Source organism: Nilaparvata lugens, chromosome 2 (genome assembly GCF_014356525.2).
Source record: "Nilaparvata lugens isolate BPH chromosome 2, ASM1435652v1, whole genome shotgun sequence".
In the NCBI taxonomy this organism is placed as follows: Eukaryota; Metazoa; Arthropoda; class Insecta; order Hemiptera; family Delphacidae; genus Nilaparvata; species Nilaparvata lugens.
In genome coordinates this window covers 45,440,171-45,457,771 of record NC_052505.1, presented here as the reverse complement: position 1 = coordinate 45,457,771, position 17,601 = coordinate 45,440,171, and the positions used below count along the sequence as shown (strand labels likewise).

General features: G+C 36.0%; 2 protein-coding genes across 2 annotated transcripts in view; one reads left to right on the top strand and one right to left on the bottom strand.

The window, feature by feature from the left end:
• The window catches only part of LOC111044905, a 336,821-nt gene that overhangs the window by 142,843 nt on the left and 176,377 nt on the right, over positions 1-17,601 (top strand). The gene's annotated exons all lie outside the window — the stretch shown is intronic.
• LOC111055916 (tyrosine-protein kinase hopscotch) overlaps positions 1-17,601 on the bottom strand; it is a 65,792-nt gene that overhangs the window by 4,342 nt on the left and 43,849 nt on the right. Inside the window, exons 15-16 of the mRNA XM_022343226.2 lie at positions 6,348-6,506; positions 498-671 (exon numbers count right to left, since the gene is read on the bottom strand). Coding sequence (XP_022198918.2) covers positions 498-671; positions 6,348-6,506 — 333 coding nt within the window. The remainder of the gene's footprint in view (positions 1-497; positions 672-6,347; positions 6,507-17,601) is intronic.

Below are 17,601 nucleotides of genomic sequence, written 5' to 3'. Positions count from 1 at the left end.
GTGACATCATATAGTATTATATTATTGATCAGAAAAGCATTAAATGCAACACATTAGCCCGGTGCACAAAAGCCGGTTAAATTTTAACCGTGATTAATTTCACGAGAACCAATCGGAGAGGGCTTTTTTGAAAATACGGCTTCTATGATTGGTTATCGTGGAACTAATCACGGTTAAAATTTAACCGGCTTTTGTGCAACCGGCACATAGTTTTATAACTTACAAATAGAAAATTATCAACCAATTGGTACGTATAACTTAGATGGTACATTTATGCTATAGTGAGTTAGAAGTTAGAACTATAGAAGTTAGAACTATATGTTAGTAAGTTTCTTCCTAAAAGTTCTAAAATTAGCCAAAATATAAATGCAGCAGTATAAACAATTGAACAACATTATTATTGTAAGTATTAGACAATACAGTTATTCCACTACCTGTTGCTTTTACATGTTTATCATACAATGCATCCATTTTATATACTTGTTTAGTTTACATACCTGAGCAATATCACTAGCAAATTTTAACAGGTGTTTGTAAGGATCCAAAATATCCCTGTAGTGTTTCAAGTAAGATTCTAATGAACCATGTTTCACATATTCCATTACTAGGCTTATCTCGTACCCTTCTGAGATGACGCCTTTAATTCCAACAATATTTTCATGTTTCAGGCACTGCAATAAAAAAAGATCAATACCAATAACAGACAATTACTTGAGATATCAGTTTTAATTCCATGAATAATATATTTCTGAAATAAAAACACATTTAACACACATATTTCTGAAATAGTAACGTATTTCACACACTATTTTCTTCAACATTTTGTAGTTTGTACAGATTCAAGTGAGTCCTGAAATAAAATGAGCTTCAAAGGCTGCAACTAATATAACTTAATACTGGGATGTTGGAAAGCACTAGTCGAATGGTCAACGGTGGATTAATATATTAAAACTGCATTAAATAATCTTTATCATTTCATATTATCTATTGATTGAATCAATATTTAGGATAAAGAAACGCGATGCTCGTCCCTGTGGGTTCGGGGAGCTTTGAGTCGAACATCGTACTCAAGAATTTTTTGAAAACCAGAATACACCAAACGTATTGCTGCTTGTCGTAGGAGGCGACTAAAAGGGACCCCCTTTCCAAAGCCCTTCTTCTCATTCTCATCTCTAGAATGGCACTTTTTCCATTGACTTAGCTTTGTGCCAGTATTTCTTTCTTTTGCTATCTGTCGGCCTTCCTTGGTCATATTCTTACTTCTTCTTAGGCCAACCCAAGATGTTATGTGGACCGTGCTGATGGGTGGTGCTTTTATATGGTGTCTTTAACGGTGCCTGCCGGATACCAAGCGCCCTCCTGTAGTATTTAGCCTTGCCTGGACTTGCGGGGCTCTGTCTGGGTTGTAAGCACAAATGTGGAACGGCAGGAGAAGCCTCCACCAAATATGTAAGCAGGATGTGCCTTCACCAATTATGTAAGGGGGAAAAGAACTATGATAACTTTTGTGAGGGGAAAAACTATTATAACAAAAAAGAACAGAATAACTAGAACTTTAATTAATGAATCTTCAATGAGGTAACCGGAAAAGTCCAAATTTAAAAGCTGGATTAAATATACCCGCCGCTCCACCAAATATGTAAGCACAAATGTGGAACGGCAGGAGAAGCCTCCTCCAATTAAGGGGAAAAACTATTATAACAAAAAAGAACAGAATAACTAGAACTTTAATTAATGAATATTTAACATATTTACATTTAAACAAAACAAGATTAGTTTGCTTATAAAAACATTATTGATATAAATTTTATGGGGAAAACACTCTCTTGCAGCTAATGATGATTCAATCTTTGTGGCTATGGAAATTTAAGAACAATGATTCAGTAGTCACCTACCTTTTTGAAATGGTTTTCCCCTTTTGGCATCCACTGGTTAATCGCGACTTTAGTATTTTAAAAGAACAAATAAATATTAACTGAACCAATGAATAGGCTCAGAACCCGTCTCCCTTAACAATACAATTATTTTTATACTGCCCGATCTGTGAAAGAATAACAGTACTATAAATATAAAGAAGATAAATAAAAATCTCAAGACTTGAAAATGGCATAAATGACCGAAACATGTCGTGATAAAATATTTAAAAAAAAGGGTACTGAGATTTTTATTTATTTTCTTTATATTTATATTACAAGTAGCCCTATACAGGAAAGAGATAAATAACTGTACTATTAAACGAACCGAAAGCTAGCCTTTTTCACTGGATCAGCCGGATTTAACTTTCAGTCCTATCGAACGAGCTCACACTTACCAAAAGTTAAATTTTGGGTATTAAATATAAACTCAGTCAATGCCAAACATGAAAGCCATTTCAAGTACATATTTTTATCTGTCGCACAAGCGGCACGTTTGTTATTAAAAACAAAAGAGAAGCTACGTTAATTTTGACAACAAATGAAATAAACAATCTTTCTGTCGATGACAACGATTGTTCAAAGACAAAAACACTGTTCATTAAACTTTTTTAATTTAAAACTCTAAAATCCTGATCAATATGAGATAAATATATGATTCATATAATTATATGTCCCATATGACCAGGTGACAGGGTTGACTCCACTACCCCAGCTGTTCGTGGGAGCCACATTAACAAACCAGATCCCAAGGCAGCTCCCGAAGTTGCCTTGCCTTCAAATCCATCGGGATCTGCCCCATAAGGGCAGGTTCCTCAATCTGAAATGGGTGCTTCTGGAACGCAGGAGGTTCCGCTGCACTCTTATATAGAGGCTATCAAGATTGAAAAGGCAATCAAAAGAAAAAAACCAAGAGACCAGAGATGGGTGAAACTCCAGGCACAAATGTAGGTCAAGATGCTGAGTCGAGGGTGACCAGTTGCCCTAGAGGCAACAATTTGGCGACCCCTTCCTCAGCGGAAGGACCTACAAAGAAAGCCAGGAGTGAAACTCACGTAGGTCATGAGGGCCAATCAGTCTTAAGAGACTGCCAAGCATATCACACTGGATTACGAGAGACTAGGGGCAAGAGGAAGGGCTCTGCTTGGCTGCAAGCAACCAGGTGATGAATGGGATGTTAGTATAGGGAAAAACTCCTGGATCTTGTGAAGCACACAGGTATTGTTTTGCTCAACTAACGTACTTGGGAACACAATAAGCTCCGGTTAAAGTGTGGGGTTCTTCGAACCTTTGGATCCTTGAATCCATCCCTTCAAACATAACATAACAAAACGCGATGCTTAAAACAATTTCTGTTCCAATATTTAGCCGAGAAAATGGTCAAAAGTAGGGTTACGCTTGTCAGCAAAGTTTTTGTACCCATCAACAATAACTAAAAAAAAAAAACAACCAAAAGCAACCGACATTCAGTCATTATTTCAATCTTTATTAATATTAGTATTATTCGTATTATCATAATATTAGTATTCTTCATATTGTATCTTTATTAATATTTATTATTCACTACTGACTAAAACTCACACATGAAAAACACAAACTGACTAAATCAGGATTCAAGTATGTGAACAATTTTATTTATAACCAATTCACATTGATTCAATGTTGAAACCTATTTACATTCAAATGCCTGATTAGCATTTCTGATGAATGTAATGATGAATTCAGTCGAGACAGATTCTGTTTAATATGATTCCACAATTTAAATGGGATTTTATAAACTTAATAGTTTTATCTTATGGCCATCGAATATATATATATATATATATATATATATATATATATATATTATATATATATATATATATATAATATATATATATATATATATATATATATATATATATATATATATAAACTTCAAGTCTATATTTTATACAGGGTGTTTCAGAAGTAGTGTCGAGAATTTTAGGGTATTGTACCTGGATGCTAGGAGACTACAAATGTCATATTTGAAGTGTCCAAAACTCAGCGGTTATCCTTATAGCTGCCATTTTGTTTTTTTCACTTAAAAATTTTTATCTCAAGAACGAAATGTTGTATTGATCTGAAATTTGGCATGAATATTTATGCTATAAAGAATCAACTATAAAAAATAAAAAAAAATTTTCGTTGAAATTTTTCAAAATGGCGGCCATTTTAAATTTTTGATGGCGAATATCTCGAAAACCGTCCATTTTACAGAAAATTTACAAGAGACAAAAAAGTTAGCAAATTTTTTCACGATTCCAATGATACCTAATTTATTAAGATTGGTCGAAGAATAACAGAGAAATTAATTTTTTTCGTACTGCATGCATGACCACTTTTCACCATTTAAAGATCAATATTAATTTTTTAATTCCAGATGTATTTAAGATGAAGCTTTGAAACTCGGTATGGCTCCATATGGGCAAACAGATGATTTTACAATGGTTTTCAGATGATAATGCTTGTCTTGTAAAAGTATTGTTGTTTCATTAAAAGTAAAGAACCAGATGTAGTGCTTCCTATTTCTTAGTCTCACGTTTCCTAGGTCTTATTTCTATCTTAAATTTCCAGTTTCAATATTTTCTTACGTTGCTTCTACACAAATATTTAATTATTGTAATGGAATTTAGTTCGCTGGAGTACACCGATATTCACTTCATGTATGGAGCAGCTCTTGGCAATGCGACCGAAGCAAGAAGAATGTATGCAGCTGCATTTCCAAACCGCCGTCTCCCTTCCGACAAGGTGTTCACAAGAACTCACAATCGGCTGAGAGAAGTTGGTTCATTTGAACGGAACAGGGTAATTGCTGGTAGGCCTCGAGCAGTTCGAAATGTTGCTTTTGAAGAGGAAGTATTGCAGAAATTCGATTTCAATCCTAGAACGAGTACGAGAGCAGTTGCAAAGCAAATCAATTCAAGTGCTTCTTCTGTGTGGCGTGTACTAAACAAGGAAAGACTTCACCCCTTCCGCTTTCAAAAAGTTCACTCATTGGTTGAACGCGACTATGAGCCAAGAGTAAACTGTGCCGTTGGTTTCTTCAGCAAGACATTATCCAACCAAATTTTCTAGAAAATGTGTTATTTACCGATGAGTCCAGCTTTACAAGAGAAGGAATCTTCAACTCTCGCAACAGTCACGTCTGGGCCTTAGACAATCCTCATGAGGTCAAAGTGCGTGGTTATCAGCATAGATTTTCGCTGAATGTTTGGACGGGTATCTTAGGTAATCGCGTGATTGGACCATACATTCTTCCTAATCGTCTGAATTCTCCCACGTACATTACTTTTTTAAGAGACATACTACCAGAACTTTTGGAAGATGTGCCTCTTGCAAACAGATATAATATTTGGTTTCAACATGATGGTGCCCCTGCTCATTTCGGAAATGTTGTTACGGACTTTCTGAACATGACCTATCGTCAGCGGTGGATTGGGCGGGGTGGACCAGTACCGTGGCCCGCACGTTCACCTGACCTCAACCCTTTAGATTTTTTTCTGGGGCCATATGAAAGACCTTGTTTACAGCACGCCAGTAGAAAACGAAGAAGACCTTGTGGCAAGAGTGGTTGCTGCAGCAGGTGCCATTCAAGATGATGAAAATGCTTTTATAGCAGTTCGACGGTCCATGATTGAAAGGTGCAGACTGTGTAATCAAGTTGAAGGACAGCATTTTGAGCAATTGCTGCATTAGTATCAGTGAACCGATTTGAGTGAAATTAATATTTTTCAATGTAAAATAAAATTTGGAGGAAAGTTATTTTTGTATATTTCTGTAATAAGAACGGTTTTCATGAAATTAAAAAAAAAATTAATATTGATCTTTAAATGGTGAAAAGTGGTCATGCATGCAGTACGAAAAAAATTAATTTCTCTGTTATTCTTCGACCAATCTTAATAAATTAGGTATCATTGGAATCGTGAAAAAATTTGCTAACTTTTTTGTCTCTTGTAAATTTTCTGTAAAATGGACGGTTTTCGAGATATTCGCCATCAAAAATTTAAAATGGCCGCCATTTTGAAAAATTTCAGCGAAAATTTTATTTTTTATTTTTTATAGTTGAGTCTTTATAGCATAATTCATGCCAAATTTCAGATCAATACAACATTTCGTTCTTGAGATAAAAATTTTTAAGTGAAAAAAACAAAATGGCAGCTATAAGGATAACCGCTGAGTTTTGGACACTTCAAATATGACATTTGTAGTCTCCTAGCATCCAGGTACAATACCCTAAAATTCTCGACACTACTTCTGAAACACCCTGTATATTATATATATATATATATATATATATATAATATATATATATATATATATATATATACACGAAAAAAACGTGAACATAATTCAACAACATGCATTTAAAAAATATAGACTTGACTGATAAATTTACGAATGATGGCCAACCTGCATGATAGTTATTTCTCTCATGAAATCTCTGTGAATATCGGCTGTGAAGTCAGTGGTGATGAGTTTTTTGACAGCGACAAGCTGACCGTCGCCTTTGCCACGATCACAGTCGTTGAATGGGGCCATCGTACCTCTATACACCTCACCATAGTTTCCCTGCAAACGACAAATCAGGCCACAAACAGTTAGTATTCTTAAGAGTGTCACGTGTTATTTTAGCACCACAAAATATTTTTGAAATGAACTATTGAGCTTTAATAGAATTATAAAATAGAAAGGAAAGATAGCCTAGTCAAAGTACCACTCAAGTAAAATCATTATTGTAAACCATTATTGTTACATGAGTATTTATTGCAATCTAAAAAAAGTGTGAAAATCAAGAGTACACAAAGCTCATATAGAAAATTAAATATATACTGTTTTATAGTATCATATATCGAGATTTATTTATTGGAATAATCTAAGACAATCACCCAATTTATTTATATAAAAAACTTTTTATTTATCTTTGTATAACAAAGTTGGAGAAACCCTGAATCTGAAGTAACCAATTGCATTGAGTCTTACTAAAATTAGAAAGCCAATCAGAAGGAAGCTTACAAATCGTTCAAGGAAGAGATGAAATTTTTCTGAAAATCATTTCTCTTTGGCTTGTGATCCCGATCTGTGAGGATGCACATGGAGATTAGGGTTCTTTCTTCCCATTAAATTCTAAAATCATCAAGCCAACTCCTTTTTAAATGTGAAATATTTGTAATTAATGATTGATTATTTGTGAACTCAGTGTTGCTAAAGAGTTCTTAATTGTAATCTGTTCCCATAAATATATTTTTAATACTGAAAGTAATTTATAAGAAATCTGGACCACGCACGAGCCCAGCAGAGACGAAAAGGACCTATTGGAAATAATTAATTTACTCTACAAGACCTTCAAGAACATCATTACTGTGAGTGTTAGTTCAAATGATCTCATTTAAAAGGCCTTTAATAGTGAATTGGGGAATTGATCAAAGCGCTATATAAATTAATTCAAGTTTAAGAAATTTGCAATGTGTCGACTATTATCATATAAGTTATAAAAACTATTTTATGAATTTGTTGATTTATGTAAGAAGCTTACTTCCATGCACAGCACGAACTCATAAAACCCTGAGATTATTGAACTGTCATTTTTATTAATTATTATTTGCTCATTGATCAAAGTATGTCATGTTAATTCTACAGACCAAACAGGATTTAAGTTGTAGAATTCTGAATTGACTGGAAGTCCATGTATCAGTATTAAATACAAATTTATAATTTTTAAAGCTCACAACTGTGAATGCTATTAAATCTTGTAATAACTGTTAAACTATTAAAGAATTTATTTAAAGAAAATTGTAGATATAAGAATATTTTATATATATTATTTTATGGGAATATATTTTATGTTTTATGTCAGCATACAAAATCTTAGAAGTTTTTTTTATTATATCCTAACTCATCTCGTGATATACAGTTTGAGCTGTCTTGGTACCAAGAAATATTCGTCAGCAGCATATAAAATCAGTGAATCAATTAATATTGATCTTATTAAGAGCATTCATTACTTATCATCCTTTGATGATAGTCATACTATTCCGCCAGAAAAATCATATTGATAATAAATTATATTAATAAGTCTACAGTATATCATATAAGGATCCAGAGAACTTCAAGAACTGGCGTTGTAGATTCCAAGGAATTTTGAAAGGGTAAATTGGTGAATACCTGTATTCATGACGAGCGTTTTAAAAATCAACTAGAAAAAACCATAGTTGGTCTTCATTATTCTCGATTGGATACATGGTTACTGGTAATCAGTTGCCAACTATCTTTTTGATTTCCTCATTGGTATTCTTCCAGAACTTCACAGAAGCAGCGGTAAGAATTATTAATCACCAATCATTGAACCTTGTTGTGATTAATTATATTTGGAAAATTCATGCGTCTACCACTGAGCTAGAGCTGCAGTCTGAACCCAGCATATTTGCGAGCCAGACGGCCTTAACTTTTTGCAAATTTATTTGCAAAATGGGGATTTTAGCAACTGCTCTTATAAATATCAAGAACACCGCATCACCTGTAAAGGATTGGCAATTTACCACTTTACACAATGGCTTCACAATGTGGGACTCTATCACAAGAGATAACCCCCCAGGAAGCACGTCCTTACAAGAGATAACTGATTTTTTGGAATACCAATCAAAATAAGCAACAGTAGATATAAATTGCCGGTCCTGGGACAAAATGTGCCAGACTTCTCTACCTAACCTAACCAAACAAACCTAATCCAACAAACCTAACCTAACCTAACAAATCTAACCTAACTCAACCTAACCTAACCTAACCTAACCAAGGTCAAAACTTCAAAAAAAAAAAATTAATAAAATTTAACAATGAAAAATCAAAGATGAATAAAAATAAATCAGAAGGCCTCCCACCCACTCTGGAGTGTATATATAGTGTTCACAACAATGGGGGGACCATCAGTGTTCAGTTAATAGCTGTAGAAGACACATCTCCCACGTACAGCTCTAGGACCTGGCATTTCAGCACATTGCAGCACAGCCACACACTTCTCTTTGTGAAAAAGTATCCTAGGACACACCACTACTGTTTTGATCCTCAATAAAATAGCATATATTCAATGAATTACTAATTTCCATTCCTCAAATCCTCTTTACCCATTTAGTAATGTAAGAAGAAGTGATCATTCTATAGAATATACAAGGAGCTTGAATATCAAAACAGTAATGAGATATCTTCTGCTGTGTAATGTGTAGCATGTTTGCTTTCAAGAGTCTCAGATATGAATCCTAGAATGTGAATAAACCATTGTATCACAAGGATATTATTTTCCTGGTTATATTTAACATAATAGCATTCAATAGTATTCAGTCAGTGTTCAGTTACTGTTCAGTCAGTGTTCAGTCACTGTTCAGTGACTGTTCAGATACTGTTCAGTCACTGTTCATATAGATAAGAAATCACCTTACTATACTTTCAACAAAGGCTGTTTCAACAACCCCCACTCCACTTTCCCTGTCACATGACTAATGGCCACACCCACCAATCTTTATCAGCATTAGGGGGGTCAATGGGGGACCTATCACTCTTGCTCAAGATGGTCATGCAGGAACTGTCACTCTACACTAAGATGGTCATGGAGACCTATCACTCCAGATTAATATGTCCATGGTAGACCTACTAGATCAAGATGTCCATGGGAGACCCATCACTCTAGATCAAATGGCCATGGATACCTGTTGCTCTAGATCAAAATGGCATTGAAGATAGATATTTTCAACGACTCCCACTTCACCTCCTCCATTTAGACATGACCTATTTAACATGGACATTTTCAATGACCCCCACTCCTCCTGTCACATGACTAATGACCATGCTCACCAGTCTTTCTATCAGTATGTTGAAACATGTCTGTATGGCATGGTTGGGTTGTCCACTCAGCTCTACTCAGTGTTCAGTCAGTGTTCAATTACTTATCAGTCACTGTTCAGTTAGTGGTCAGTCAGTTTTCAGTCACTGTTCAGTCAGTGTTCAATCACTGTTCAGTCAGTGTTCAGTCACTGTTCAGTCAGTGGCACTCGGCACTTGGGATGGGTCCAAGATGTATAAATAACCGAGCTCAAACTCTCAGACCTCAGTATACTGATAAACACTGACCAGTATGTATATCAAACATATAAACCATAAGCCAACATTGGAGGAGGTTGCTCCTACCATATTGGAGATTGCTAGGCTGAAGCATGAAATCAAAAAGAGGCATAAGGAAATCATGCTGGGTAGACAGATTGCAGAAGAGAAACATGTGGAACACTTCAAACCTCTAACTGAGCCACTAGCCAACCTAGTCAAAACTCTCCAACAGCTGCCAGTTCAACAACCACAACTACCTCCATCAAGAGCATCCAAGAAGCGTCCCAGGTATCTAAAGCCTAGAATTAAAATGCACTCCAGGCATGTGAAGAGTAGGCAGAGACAATCCAAGCTAGAGTTGCCATCATCAGAATATTGCCCTTCCCAGCAGCATCAACACACCACATATATCCTACTCCACCAACAACACCAATTGTTAAACATGCCACATTACAAGGCATGGACTTACTGGTGCAAGGAAAGCAAAACATAAGCTCCAACTCTCCAGCATTGATGAAGAGTCACCAACATTTGAATCATATGGAACTGGAGAAGTTTCAAGTCCAATAGCAGGCACCTCAGGAGTTGGATGACAACTATGGAAAGCAGGAAAGCAGGCATTTGAAGAGGATGAGGGTGAGGAGTGTAATATGAGTAGAGGATATGAAGATAGCAGTGATGAGGAGCTGTCTGGAGATGGACAGGATGATAAGAATGTTGAACAATTATTGAATGAAAGTCACAGTACAACAGTTCAGAATATTCTTGATCAAACTGATCTAGCTGGAAAACAGGTAGCTGATTACATTAGAGGATTATTGAGCAAGGACAATGACAATTTTGATGACACTTTCAGGCCACAAGTGAGAGACAATGCTTACTACCTGGGCAATAAGTATTTAACTTTTGGAGAGAATGGTGATGAAATTGTGCTGACTGACCCTGTAGATGAGGAAGTAAAGACCTTCACAGCTACATTGGGACTTTGTGAGTTGATTTTCAAGGAGAATACAAATCATGTATTAGTCAAATCTGCTGACAGACAGGCCTATGGAGAAATATTGAACTGGACCAGTGTGCACAGACAGAACAATGATCCAAGAGGTGAGATTGTTAACTACAACAAAGCCAAGTATAAGAATACAATCAAACGCCTTTTGGATGATGGCAGAGATGGCAGTCAAAGACATTCTGAGAGACAAGTGACTGGGAGAGGATTTATTGCTCCAAGGCATGATTTTTGTAAGGAGAAAAGTCAGAAGATCTATAGAGGAAGAGGTGTTCTGTCAGCTATCAGAAATGTTACTGGTAAAATCGTCAAGGGTGCTGCTGGTACAATAGTTAATAGGGCAATCAATATACTACCAGTTGAACTTTATATCCCTGGCTATCAGTACTGTGGACCAGGAACAAAACTTGAGAAGCGATTTGCACAAGGTGATTCAGGAATCAACAAACTTGATCAGGCTTGCAAGGAGCATCATATTGCCTATTCCAAGAGTGGTGATACAGCAAGCAGAGCAGTAGCAGACAGCATCTTGGCAGAGAGAGCCTGGGACAGAGTGAGATCTGAAGATGCAGGGGTGTTGGAAAAAGCTGCAGCACTGGCAGTCACCAACATCATGAAGGCTAAGGCAAAGTTTGGGGGAGGTATGAAAAGATCACTGAAGAAAGTCAGCAGGGTGGCTAAGAAGGGGAAGAAACAAAAGATTCAACCACCAAAGAAAAAAATCAATGAAAGGAGGTCGAGGTCTTTACTTGAGACATCAGAAACCAAAGGTTGGTACAGATCTTTACTTGAGACAGCAGAGACCAAAGGTCGGTAAAGGTCTTTACTTGAGAAAGCAGAGAACAGCAACACCTTAGACACTAGGTAATACATTGAGGTACAATCAAAATCATAATGCTGTACAAATATGGATATATAGTGGATACATAGCAGATTAGATTCATTGTGCTGGAATCATCTGTGGAGAACAGACTTTTTGTGGATCAACTGTGTATCTGGAACAATAGAGAAGATGGTACTTCTATTCTCAAAGTGGGGTGACTATTGTGAGACAAATTTACCATCAATCTTCCCATTTGATCTGAAGAAAGATGAGGATCATGTAGGAAATGAGGAAGAGGAATCTGATATGGAGGTGGAGGAGAACGATGAGGTAGAGATGGAAGAGAAAGAGGATGAAGAGGGGGAGGAGGAAGAGGAAGAGGAGGAGGATGATGTAGTGGTGAGAAATACTACTACACCTATACTTTTGACTTGAAGGAGCATCAATTACCTGAAGGAAAGAGGTTGTGAGGTGATTCAACAACAGTGACAGGGTATTGTCTCTGTCTGAAACAGTGTTCTAGAGGTATCACTGAATATCATCCAAACACTATCAGACATCAACATGGAGGACTTGCCAAGGACTAGTGCTGGAAAAGGAGTCTACTACCTAGGACATCACCTACTTGACATGGGCCAAGGAGAAACATCATGGATACATCACTTTTCTGCACACTCAATATAGGTAACAACTTGGATTATGGAACAGAGATATATCTGTTTGTAGTAAACTTTTCAATGAAATAGATGATGAATTGATCAATAAAGAGCTAATTGTATTCCAAACTGTTTACTTATTACCTACCATCTCCTTTGATATAGTTTAGCTATAAGTACATTAGGATGCCGAGTGCCACTGACTGAACAGTGACTGAATACTGACTGAACAGTGACTGAACACTGACTGATCAGTAATTGAATACTGACTGACTACTGAGTAGAGCTGAGTGGACGACTCAACCATGCCATACAGACATGTTTCAACATACTGATAGAAACACTGGTGAGCATGGTCATTAGTCATGTGACAGGAGGAGTGAGGGTCATTGAAAATGTCCATGTTGAAAAAGTCATGTCTAAACGGAGGAGGTGGAGTGGGAGTCATTGAAAATATCTATCTTAAATGCCATTTAGATCTAGAGCAACAGGTCTCCAAGGCCATGTTGATCTAGAGTGATGGGTCTCCCATGGACATCTTGATCTAGTAGGTCTACCATGGACATATTAATCTGGAGTGATAGGTCTCCATGACCATCTTAGGGTAGAGTGACAGGTCCTGCATGACCATCTTGAGCAAGAGTGATAGGTCCCTCATTAAACCCCCTAATGCTGATAAAGATTGGTGGGTGTGGCCATTAGTCATGTGACAGGGAAAGTGGAGTGGGGGTTGTTGAAACAGCCTTTGTTGAAAGTATAGTAAGGTGATTTCTTATCTATATGAACAGTGACTGAACAGTATCTGAACAGTCACTGAACAGTGACTGAACACTGACTGAACAGTAACTGAACACTGACTGAATACTATTGAATGCTATTATGTTAAATATAACCAGGAAAATAATATCCTTGTGATACAATGGTTTATTCACATTCTAGGATTCATATCTGAGACTCTTGAAAGCAAACATGCTACACATTACACAGCAGAAGATATCTCATTACTGTTTTGATATTCAAGCTCCTTGTATATTCTATAGAATGATCACTTCTTCTTACATTACTAAATGGGTAAAGAGGATTTGAGGAATGGAAATTAGTAATTCATTGAACATATGCTATTTTATTGAGGATCAAAACGGTGTTGGTGTGTCCTGGGATACTTTTTCACAAAGAGAAGTGTGTGGCTGTGCTGCAATGTGCTGAAATGCCAGGTCCTAGAGCTGTACGTGGGAGATGTGTCTTCTACAGCTATTAACTGAGCACTGATGGTCCCCCCATTGTTGTGAACACTATATATACACTCCAGAGTGGGTGGGAGGCCTTCTGATTTATTTTTATTCATCTTTGATTTTTCATTCTTAAATTTTAGTAATTTTTTTTTGAGTTTTGACCTTGACCTTGGTCAGGTTTGTTAGGTTAGGTTGGGTTTGTTAGATTAGATTAGGTTTGTTAGGTTAGGTTAGGTTAGGTTTGTTAGGTTAGGTTAGGTTAGGCTAGGTAGAGAAGTCTGGCACATTCTGTCCCAGGACCGGCAATTTATATCTGCTAGCAACTTTTTGCAGTCTTTATTGTATAGATAGCCCAATGTACCTAAAATATATTAGCTTATTATATTGTACTATATTGTTAAGTTTATACCAACTACACCCAGGCTGGAGAACACGCTCAAAAGACCTCAGATATTCTGTTGGATGATCTAATGGAAGCATAGAGAAATAGTTCAAGTTGCAATCAGCTGATAGCTTATTACTTTCCTTGCCCTACTACCATAGGTAAGGAAAGTATTGCTTTCCAAAAAAAATTAAGGTACTCCAATTTCAAGTTTTCTATACGTTTCAAGGTCCCCTGAGTCCAAAAACATGATCTTTGGGTATTAGTGTGTGTGTGTGTGTGTGTGTGTATATTGTCTGTGAACACCATAACACCATACCATGAGGATCTGACAATAAGAAATTCAATAAAATTAAATTCAAGATGGCGGAAGAAATGGCGGATAATTACTAAAAAACCATGTTTTTCACGGTTTTCTCAAAAACGGCTCTAACGATTTTCTTCAAATTGATATCATGGATAGCTATTTATATGTCCTATCAACTGACATGAGTCTCATTTCTGGGAAAATTGCAGGAGCTCTGTAATATTCTTGAGAAAAATGGCGGATAATTACTAAAAAACCATGTTTTTCACGATTTTCTCAAAAATAACTTGACCGATTTTTTTTCAAATTCATACCCTGTATAGTTATTTATCAGCTCTATCAACTGGCATGAGTCTCCTTTCTGGGAAACCAATGAGGGGTCCACCCCATCCTTGAGAAATGGACATAGTAACCTCCTTCTCATGCATGAGGTAGGTAGGTAGCGCAGTTCATAAAAAGAACACATAGTCGAGATATTTCATCTGTAGAACAACTGTTTTTACGACTTTAAAAAAATTACAACAGACGGATTCAACAATTATAAACAGGAGTGAATTGAACATTTTTTTTTCATAAATATATGCTCACTAAAATACAAACTGAACCAGATAGAACAAATTTTGTAGGAGAAGAACACCAATATTCTATGTATTAACGAATGGGAACGCGCCAACTAGTCTCCCCGACAGTAAAGCTCCTTTTAAAACCACATTCGAGGGGATTTACTGACGGCGTCAACTGAGCTCCTGAGAAAGGAGCTTTACTGACAGGGAGACTAGTTGTCGTCAGCGTTCGAGGAGCTTAGTTGTCGTCTACGGTCCCGACAACTAGTCCCCTCTGAACCAGTAGGGGATTTACTGTCGGGGAGACTAGTTGACACTAGCGTGCAAGGAGCTTGGTTGTTGTCACCGAACCCGACAACGAAGCTCCTCGCTCGCTCTGAGTGCCGGAGTTTTCGCGAGTTAACTGACATATATTTCATGCACTTACTCCATGAATTTCCTCAAATCACGCCTGGTTTTCCCAGTCATAGCTTTTTTAAGAGTTATATCATATTTTTCAAAAACCAATAGTTCAAACTTCATATATGAAAAACGTGCAATTTATTTTTATATGGCTTGTATCTCTCTCTATATCTATAAAAGGCTAAGCCCAGACAGACTGAAATCACACCACAGCCCAAACTACTGAGACCAAAAACTTGAAATTTTGCACAATTGTTTATGGTAGCCTGAAAACATCCACTAAGAAAGGATTTTCAGAAATTTGCCCCCCTGAGGGAGCTGGGGCCCCCCAAAATTTTGTACTTTTTAACCGCTCATTCCACAGCAAAGTCATGAGGAACTTTTTTGTTCAGCTACGAAAAAAAAATTAGATTATGCAGGAAAATTTCGATCAGGAGCACAGGGGGGTTCAGGAGAGAGCATTTTTCGAAAATTTTGATAATCACACTACAGCTCAAACTAATTGTCCTACAGACTTAAAAATTTGCACAAATATTCTTCAAACATGCTAGACGCGCACTAAGAACGGATTTTGAGATATTTTGTCTCTAAGTGATTCAAAGGATGAAAAAGGATCCTATTAAGTAAGCTTATGAACATTGTAAGGTGAACGCCATATAGAACTGAGATAATTTATTGATTGACATGAGATATTCTAACATATGGTTTAATCATTGGAAATAACAAAATCATATGATAGAAATTCAAAAAAGAACATCTGTTCTATTATTGCTTTCTACCTGATTCCACTCAACCTCAACAATATTGTTCTGATTATTGATAAATATGTTATTATAATATTATTATTATTAATAATAGTATTAATATAATATAGTATTGTTGAAAAGGTTGAAAAATGGGAAGTTAAACCAGAGATGACTGTGCCAAGAGTGGGAACAAAATGGAGTGAAGCAAGGAAAGCGGAGTTCTCACTGAAAATGAAAAACTGGTGGATTGATAAAAAGAACAAGAAAAACAAAAAATGAACCAAATTTTGCTCAGCGTCTTCCATCTGGGAGCTTGACGGCTAATAATAATAATAATAATAATAATAATATAGTATTGTTTTGGTATCAATAATATTTTTCACAAACTCTGTATAATAATATGGCGAATGTGAAACAGCTGCACGAAAGAAATTACCTCAAAAACATATGTTTAGGAAAACCATAGTTTTGAACTTCGTTTTCCTGTAAAGCTTCGTTTAGCTGAATATGGAGTCTCATACACTCCGATTATAACAGAGCACAGAGATTTTCTTTGGTTAGGAGTTTGTTGATAATTCTTTTTTCAAATTCAAATTTTATTGCAAACTAAAATCACATTGAAAAGTTTCTTAATAGACAAGATTACAAAAACAAGATGTCAAACATAAACCTACATTTATTTTTAGCATGGCCAGAAAAAGACAAACTTGAGTACTAGCCGTGAGTTCATTCAATATAACTTATATTTTTGTGTTAATATTTTGTGAACATTAGGTACGAGTTGATGAGAGATGTGAGTAATTTCTTATATTTGATGTAAATGGTTATTCATATTGTAGTAGTCGGGGTCACTTCAATCAAAGTTTTTTATTTTGTAGCTAATAAATTTCATACGTATTGATTGTCCATAATGTATCCAGTGTCCATAATAGAAGTGATTGAATTACTCAAAATTAATGGCTTACTGGTCCTTCATAGAATTTATAGTATTCCTGGTGATTGAGCCTGTCTTTTTTCAGCGTTGACTATTAATAATAAAGCTTTATTTACAACTAGCTTACCTGGCGAACTTCTTACCGCCAAAAAGTCAATGTATCTCATGTCACACTTTACTTTATTTGGTGTATCATGAAATGTATCTGACAATCAATATTTTCATTTACATCTGAATACGGATATCCTATGTGCTTAGTCATGCAGCATTCATTTATTCCCAAAACATATTCTTCTCAATCAATTGGTAGTAATATCTAACAGTAAAGTGTTGAATTAGAAAAAATAGATAGGATAAATCAGTGTTTCAAAGATGAATTAAATGTTTTCATAGTTGTTGTTGATTGTCAATAGATGGCCCAGGAAATATGCGATGTATGATGAATCACACAGAATTACATATTCTTTCCATCTTCCATTTTAGGATGAATATAAGCTAAGCTAAATTTAAAAAAATTGT